Consider the following 8,680-nt stretch of genomic DNA (forward strand, 5'->3'; position numbering starts at 1 on the left):
CTCTATACTAATATTATAAAGCTGAGCTGAAGAGTTTGTTTGTTTGTTTGAACGCGCTAATCTCGGGAACTACTGGTCCGATTTGAAATTTTTTTTCTGTGTTAGATATCCCATTCATCGAGGAAGGCTATATACCTATCATCTCGCTAAGACCAACAGGAGCGGAGCACTGCGGATAAAACCGTGGAGCACAGCTAGTAAATTATATTATGCACAGTCATATTTGTCTCCTTATAATACAAAAAGACTCCTGATTGTGACGCCCATACGCTAACGACTAAGATGGCTTCAAGGATACGATATAATTTATTATCTGCATGAAAACATGCACTTATTTAGTAATAACTGATCTTTAATACCCTTACTCATGGGATGGGATTTGATTAAAAAGGGCATTGGGCATAAACTGGTACAGACGTACTATAAGTAGATATTAAAAAAAATCTGAGCCGTCTCAGGACGCCTTTCAGCAGATGCGAAACACGGTACAAACTATTGTATATAGACTATGTTCTTAAATAAACCATCATCTTAATACAGTAGCACCTCGTTAAGTCGAACCTCGATAAGTCAAAAACCTCCAAATCTCGAAAAAATGTCTTGTTCCCTTCCCTTCAAACCCGAAAACCTCTATTACTTGAAATTTTGTCCCTCTGTTAGTCGAAATAATCACCGAGTCCCTCCAAGCCATTTTGGTACATATTTTCACTCTATAACTCGAAAAATCAAATTTGACCTCTGTATCTCGAACATAGCAACGTTTTATTTTACAACCAGTACACTATTGTTTCTTAGAAAACATTTTAGAAGTATACGATAGTTAATTTATGACTCACGAAACACGTGTTTGCGTTAAGTATCTGATGACGAAATTATCGATTCAGTAGCTCAGAAAACCGATACTAATGATTAAGATGACATAGAAGACGTGAATAGTACATGCGCTCCATGGGTTTCCATCAAAGAGGCAAGAACCGTATTGAATACCTTACGAAATTTTATAAAGCAAACCAGTATCTTTGAAAAAGAAGAATTTTCTGCTCTTTATAGATTATAAAATGCTAGAGAACAACCAAATTATCTAAAGCAAAAAAAAATACTGACTTTTTTAATGCCATATTTTTTATTTTAAAATGATTTGAAATAATGTTGATTTATAATAAATAAAAACATGTTTGTGACCTCTGCAAGTTGAATTTTAATTTATTTTACCTCTGTAACTCAAAATTGATAAGAATAAACCTCAAACTCTTTATGTCGAATCAAAATCCGCCTAAGTCGAAATCCTCCATAAGTTGAAAACTCTATAACTCGAATTTTTTGGCGTCTCCCTTGATATTCGACTTATAGAGGTGCTACTGTATATATAAATCTCGTGTCACAATGTTTGTCCTCAATGGACTCCTAAACCACTTAACCGATTATAATAAAATTCGCACACCATGTGCAGTTCGATCCAACTTGAGAGATAGGATAGTTTAAACATGTAGGTACCACGGGCGAAGCCGGGGCGGACCGCTAGTATTAATATAGATTATAGCGTATTTAAATGTTTCACATCAAAAAGAAAAATACAGTATAGTTTATTAGACGGCCTTGTCACTTAAAATTGATCTCTTCCAGGCAACCGGGGCAAAAGGTAACAGGTTAATAAAATTAAATAGGTAGGTCGAAAAAGATAAACAAAAAATATATTTGATTTAAATTACACGCATAATATTTTATTGTAAAGCCAATTATAAGAAATTAATAAACGATGATAATTGATAAGATATTCGAATTGTCCTAAAACGTGACAAAGTTCTAGAATTTTTTATATGAAATAATATGTAGGTACATACCGCAATTAGTGATTCATACAAAATAACAAAAATGTGATATAGAGATCCGCAAATATTATGAAAAACAAACATGACTTGGCCAATATGTACATTACTACGTTACAGGCTACTTACCACCCGGGAACCACGCGAGTAAAGACGCAGGCTAGGACAGTGTAAAATAAATAAATATTATTTTAAATTATCTAATCTAATACATATTATAAAGGCGAAAGTTTGTAAGGATGTATGGATGTATGGATGTATGGATGTTTGTTACTCTTTCACGTAAAAACTACTGAACCGATTACAATGAAATTTAGCACATATATAGAGGGTAACTTGGATTAACACATAGGATAGTTTTTATCCCGGAAATCCCACGGGAACGGGAACTATGCGGGTTTTCCTTTGCAAACGCAGGCGAAGCCGCGGGCGGAAATCTAGTCTATAATAAAAATGAATCGCTAAATTTGTTGGTAAGCGAGAACTCGAGAACGGCTGAACCAATTTCGTAAATTCTTTTTTTTATAATATTCCTTGAAGAACGAGGATGGTTCTTATGGAGAGAAAACGGAAAAATTGTACCACGGGCGAAGCGGGGACGGACTGCTACACTTAATATTATAAAGAGGAAAGGTTTGTATACGTAATGGTTTTCACGCATAAACTACTGGACCGATTTTGATGAAATTTGGCACAGATAATATTTAGGCCCTGAGAAAGAACATAGGCTACCTTTTATTGCGAAATATGTACCACGGGCGAAGCCGGGGCGGACCGCTAAAGGAATTGATAACACAAACGGAAAATAAACAGAACCCAAAGTTTTGAAAAAATATTTGTATTATTTTATTTAAGTAATCGTCAAGTTATCAATTGTGATTACACCGATGATTAATTGAAATCTTTATAGCTTAGGTAATATTTTAAAAATAATAAAGATTATAACAAGAATATTGGCCAGTTTCATATAATTTAAAAACCCGGTGAGTTTATAATAGCTTGAATTCAGAAAGAAAGAAAGAAACACTTATTTGACTCCACAATATACAATGAACACAATACAATTTAAATTAATAATGTAAACACAGATAACAAACAATTTCAAACAAATAAAACAAGAATACAATTATAATAACGATCTTAATAATACAGTAAAAAATAATTTGGAAAATCCAAAAGTGCACGCCTCATAATTTTTTTTTAATTTTAATTTTTTTTTAATTTTTTTTTAATTTATTAATTATTATTTTTGTTTATTTAATAACAATTAAACCACATCGAATCAGACCCTGAAAAATGAAAGGGTTCTATTCCTGAGCATACTCAAGCGTAAGAGAAAAAAAAAGACTCGATTAGTAAAGTATTTCGGTCGCTATCGTGTTAACAAGAAAAAGGATCCGCACATACAGACACACGGACGTCCAAGACAGAACTTTTTTAAACTGTTTTTTAACTAGTTTAAATAACAAAAATGACATCAAAAATATCATGAACGTTAAAAATAGTGTTTTTTCTTAATATGTGTGTGTATGTATTATCTTACAAGTGCAATGTATGATACATAAAGACATTTTAAGTTTGAAAAATCAGATGTTTTGCGCGAAGTGACAGTAGTACCTACCCACCTCAACGCTTCGCTTATGAGGCGTGCAAAATTCGGCTGAATACTTCGAATATAACGTAATGAAAAATATTGTTTTCATAATTATTTATGTGCCGTTATTTATGTGGCCGTTGGAGAGACGAAGTCCAAAAAGATCTGGACATCCTTCAAGTAGAAGACCTCAACACCAGGGCGCTAAGGCGCGAAACCTGGAAACTTTTGGTGTCGGAGGCCAAGATCCTCTTTGGGTCGTTGCGCCGCTGAAGTAAGTAAGTAAGTAAGTATTTGTGTGGGCCGAATCGGGCCGAACTGAAGGTTCACCCTGTTACCGTGTCACCTTGTTGATTGTATGTATGTATGCTCTGTAGCGAAAACATTTCGATTGTGCGATTCAGAGCGAGGTGTTGATATAATATGTATTCTAATTTATTAAGAAGACTAGCTTTCCGCCCACGGCTTCGCCCGCGTTTTCAAAGAAAATCCCGTTCCCGTAGGATTTCCGGGATAAAATGTCTATGTCCTTTCTCGGGTATCAAAATATCTCTATACCAAATTTCATGCAAATTGGTTCAGTAGTTAAGGCGTGATTGAGTAACAGACAGACAGAGTTACTTTCGCATTTATAATATTAGTATGGATGTAATGTTATGTTATTCGAATAATGTATGGAACTGTTTCTATCAATTAAATGTTATATCTTTATGATTTTAATGGAATGATTGGTATATCAGCATGGATTGAGTTCTAATGCTTTATAATATTGTATTATAAGGATCCGTTCACACAGACCGGATCGTATACGCTTGGAGTTGGTCGGAGCGGAGCCGCCAACTATTTCACATAGACGAAGAAGCTATCTGAAAACGGATACGCATGCAATCGGAGCCGAACGGCTACGCGAACGAGAAAAAGTACGCCGGAGCCGGTCAGCTCCTCTTATTATTTCACACCAAGCGCGTTCAAGCATTCTTAATGTCAAAAGCAGTGCACACGCAAAAATAAACCTTACTACAAATACTAAAAACTCTGTTTTCATCGTGATAAGAATCTGCTCTCCTCTCCGAGCCGGTCTGTGTGAACGGACCCTAATGCAGTTTTTATGTAACATAATGCATAAAAACAAAACCAATTACTAATAATGTGTAATAATAACTTGCTATAAAGTTATTTGCTTGTTTATTCGCAATGATAATGTTGTCTGTTTATATTGCGAGCATAATAAATTATAATTATTATTAATGTTAAAGCATTTTTAATCACAGTTTTGATTTTCAGCTTAGCGTTATGTTTTTTCGACAGGTTTATGAAAACTAGATGAGCTGCGCCGTGGTATTTTACCCTGCAGGAAAAATTTAGTATTTAACAAGTATTTCCATAGCTCATGTATTATTCTGGAACATAAGCTACATCATTGCTAAGTATCATCAAAATCCATTCAGTTGTTTTGCCATAAAAGTGTAACAAACACACTCAAACTTTCGCATTTATAATATTAGGATTATGACCGTCCAGTTATCTATAAAGTGTTGAAACTATATCCGTAAGAGTCATCGTTTCAGAGAAATATTTTTTAATCATTTAAAAGATAATAAAGCATTGTTTAATATAATTTAAGTACGCTGCGTGCAAATGACGTCATTTATTTTATTAATTTATTTATTACTAGCTTTCCGCCCGCAGCTTCGCCCGCTTTGTTTAAGACCCAATAAATCATATACTAAAACCTTTCTCTTGAGTCATTCTATCAATTAAAAAAACCGCATCAAAATTCGTTTCGTAGTTTTAAAGATTTAAGCATACAAAGGGACATATGGACAGAGAAAGCGATTTTGTTTTATACTATGTAGTTAAAGTACGCTGCGTGCTTATTACGTCACGAACTGTTATTCAATTTAAGTAAAAAAACCTTATTTATTTTATTTATTTATTAAAAAGGTTTTTTGGTGTATACTGCATATGTTTTAATTTATCAATGCCGTATGGCGATTATTTGCGCAGATAGCCGTACACCAACACAACCATGATTAATATCATATCATTTTACCCACGCAATTATACTTTATTAGCGGCGATATGTCTCACAGTTTCTTGATTTTATTTCTTTTATTTTAAACTTTTAAAGCATCCATACTCAATATTATAAATGCGAAAGTAACTCTGTCTGTCTGTCTGTCTGTTACTCAATCACGCCTGAACTACTGAACCAATTTGCATGAAATTTGGTATAGATATATTTTGATACCCGAGAAAGGACATAGGATAGGTTTTATCCCGGAAATCCTACGGGAACGGGTTTTTCTCTGAAAACGCGAGCGAAGCCGCGGGCGGAAAGCTAGTTTCTTATAAAGGATTAATAAATACTGGAATGAGGTTGTGAGTGGACTATCTATCCAATCTGCTAAACAAAAAATGCAGTTCGCGATCTCTATAGGTTGGTACATCTTTATAAATGCGATAGGGTGTTTATCTGTTGGTCTTTCTTTCACGCTGTAACTTCACTAAGTTACAGCGTACAGTGTGTCCTTGACACACAAGTAATTGTCAAGGACATGATTAAAAAGAGCAACTATGGAGTTTTTTGCCGCTTCTTCTCGGTGTAATCGTAATGTGTTGTGTGTGAATCGGTGGTAAATGTTAAAAATATGTAATGTCGTTTCAAAAGTGCTTCTAGAAGTCTAATTTAATAAATAAATGTTTGAGTTTTTTTTTTTGAGTTTTAAGGGAGTGTTAGGCACGATGTAAGCCTATCCTATTATCTAGAAACTATGTATTTAGTAATTAGATGCTATTTTCTATTAATTTAATTTCCTTTGACCACGCGGGCGAAGCCACGGGTATCCACTAGTTTATGATAATACTATTATAGGAAATATTCCTACAGTATATTATTGAGTCTTGCCTGTAGAACTCTCTTGTGTCGGCTTCATTTGTTGACTTTGATATGAGAGTGCAATCGTGTTAATATTAGACCGGGAGATACTGACACAAAATTTCGAGTCATTTGTAACAGGATGGCGGTTCTACAGGGTTCTTAGTACGCAATGACAAATAGAAAAATGATGGTGTGAACGCTGGTACCGGCGGCTTAGTCGCGTGGGCGTTAGTCGAACTCGTCGGAAAATAGCGAAAGTCAAACGATTTGTAACAGTATGGCACTTATTTTTCCTGGAAGTTTGAGGATCAAAGAATATAAATACAAAATTTCAAAGATCTAGGTGTTGGAAATCTTCACTTATATAAATTAATACTAAATTAATTTTTCAAGTATGACAGCACTTTTTCCCCCTACTAGAAGTATGGCAAATATAATAATGGTCACATTTTATCAAATACTCTCCAAAAATCTAAATGCAATACTGGTACAAAAAGTTTGGCGAAATAATTTTTTTTGCAGATTTTCGGCGGTATGGCGACCATTTGGAATCGTCCGAAAAGTATGGCATGGCGATTTTCGTAAATGGCTGCACGACGATGGTTACCTGTGCAAAAGTTAGCCTGGTACAAATGGTTGAATAATTGTTTTATTTAAATCAACATATTCGCGTCGGTATGGCGGGCTGTAAGTCACACCGGAAAAGTATGGCATGACACTACCGCCTACTTCTTTTTTATGGGCTATCGGAAAATACTAAAATTTTTGTGTTACAAATCGTTTGACTTTCGCTATTTTTCCGACGAGTTCGGCTAACGCCCACGCGACTAAACCACCGATACCAGCGATCACACCATCATTTTTCTTTTTATCATTGCGTACTAAGACCCCTGTAGAACCGCCATCCTGTTACAAATGACTCGAAATTTTGTGTCAGTATCTCCCGGTCTATAACCCCCGAGCTACAACTTGACACATCTGTAATGCGATTTGCGAAAATGTAGGTAGATTACTTTATGTTAGACTAGTCGGTCCCGCGGCTTTACTTGCTTTGCTTCGGTCATCTATGTTCATCACACAAATATTTGCCCCGGGTGGGAATCGAACCCACGACCTCTGGCTTGGAAGACAGGGCCACTACCAACCAAGCCAACCGGTCAGTCGAAACTTTAGCTGAAGGCACTATTTTAGGGCATTTTCTATTAACCCTTAATTACTCGCGTCCATATAGTTACACTTACGCTCGCGTGGGGTATATTTAACCCCAATTTTAAAGGTACAATAAAACATATTTTTAATGACATACTTTTATTTTTATTATAAAAATTAGAAAGAGACAACATTGTTCTAAATTATAATACTATCTTTAATCAATATAAATATAATAAACTTTTAAAGACGAAACTTTAAATTTAGGAACTTTTTATTCAATAATTTTTCACATATCATAGTAGAATGGTCGTGACAAACTTGCTGGTGGCATTTGGCACACATAAATCTTATTTTTTTTATCCTTTGACCTTGGACAGATATGGCACCTTTTATAAGTTGTCGATGGACCACCTCTGGAAGTGGGGCTAGGATCCTGAACTTGAGCATTTGTTAGCCGTTTTTGTATGGCCCTAGGCAGTGTGGTAAATATAACCATAGGCCATCTTTTTGTTCGTCTGCCGACGTTATAGTTTGCACACATTTAGTTGAGTTGTGGTCACTCTGGATCACGTCCTCGTCTACCTCATCTTCATCGAAACTATCTATGATGTTTTCTTCGTCGTCTTCCAAACGCTCAACAATCTGGTAGTCAGAAAGACGCTTACTTGCCATTTTAGGCGTTCTAACCTAAAACAAATAGACATAAAACAAAGATAAGTAAAAAAACGAACCATTTAGTATATGTACTGCACATTATACAAGATAAAAAGTAAAACAACTAAAACCCAACTACGACAAAAAACGACGCTGAAAAAGTATAAAACAAAAGTTAAATTGATGAACTAATAAAGAAGCTATGAACGAAAAGATGTGAATTATATGCAATCAGCCCATGAATACAGGTAAAGTCACAAGCAAATGCTAGTAATATATATATATTCAAAATGTGCAAGTAAAAAGCTTTCAAATGATACCAAACACGGCATATTTATCTTAACTTTATTTTTTTACTCTGTATGTTTTGTCCGCTAGAGGGCGCCACATTAGATCTTGTGAAACCCCATATAGCCTATAACCAGCGGACAATTAAGACGCTTCTAATGATATGTCATTTGTCGAATTCTGATAAGTAGTTTAGAAGTTACGAGGGAACAGATGAACATACATACATACATACATATATACATACATACATACATACATACATACATACATACATAGCCTGTC

At 34.9% G+C, this 8,680-nt stretch overlaps 1 protein-coding gene across 1 annotated transcript in view; it reads right to left on the minus strand.

Annotated features, from left to right (window-relative positions):
- LOC149900821 (uncharacterized) overlaps positions 1-8,125 on the minus strand; it is a 27,793-nt gene extending 19,668 nt beyond the window's left edge. The window contains exon 1 of the mRNA XM_090112724.1: positions 7,947-8,125. Within this exon, the coding sequence (XP_089968850.1) occupies positions 7,947-8,125 (179 nt within the window). The remainder of the gene's footprint in view (positions 1-7,946) is intronic.
- Positions 8,126-8,680: the final 555 nt, after the last annotated feature.

Source organism: Colias eurytheme, chromosome 18, assembly GCF_061535395.1.
Source record: "Colias eurytheme isolate Ceu_HAF_F1 chromosome 18, ilColEury1 Martin Lab GWU primary, whole genome shotgun sequence".
NCBI lineage: Eukaryota > Metazoa > Arthropoda > Insecta > Lepidoptera > Pieridae > Colias > Colias eurytheme.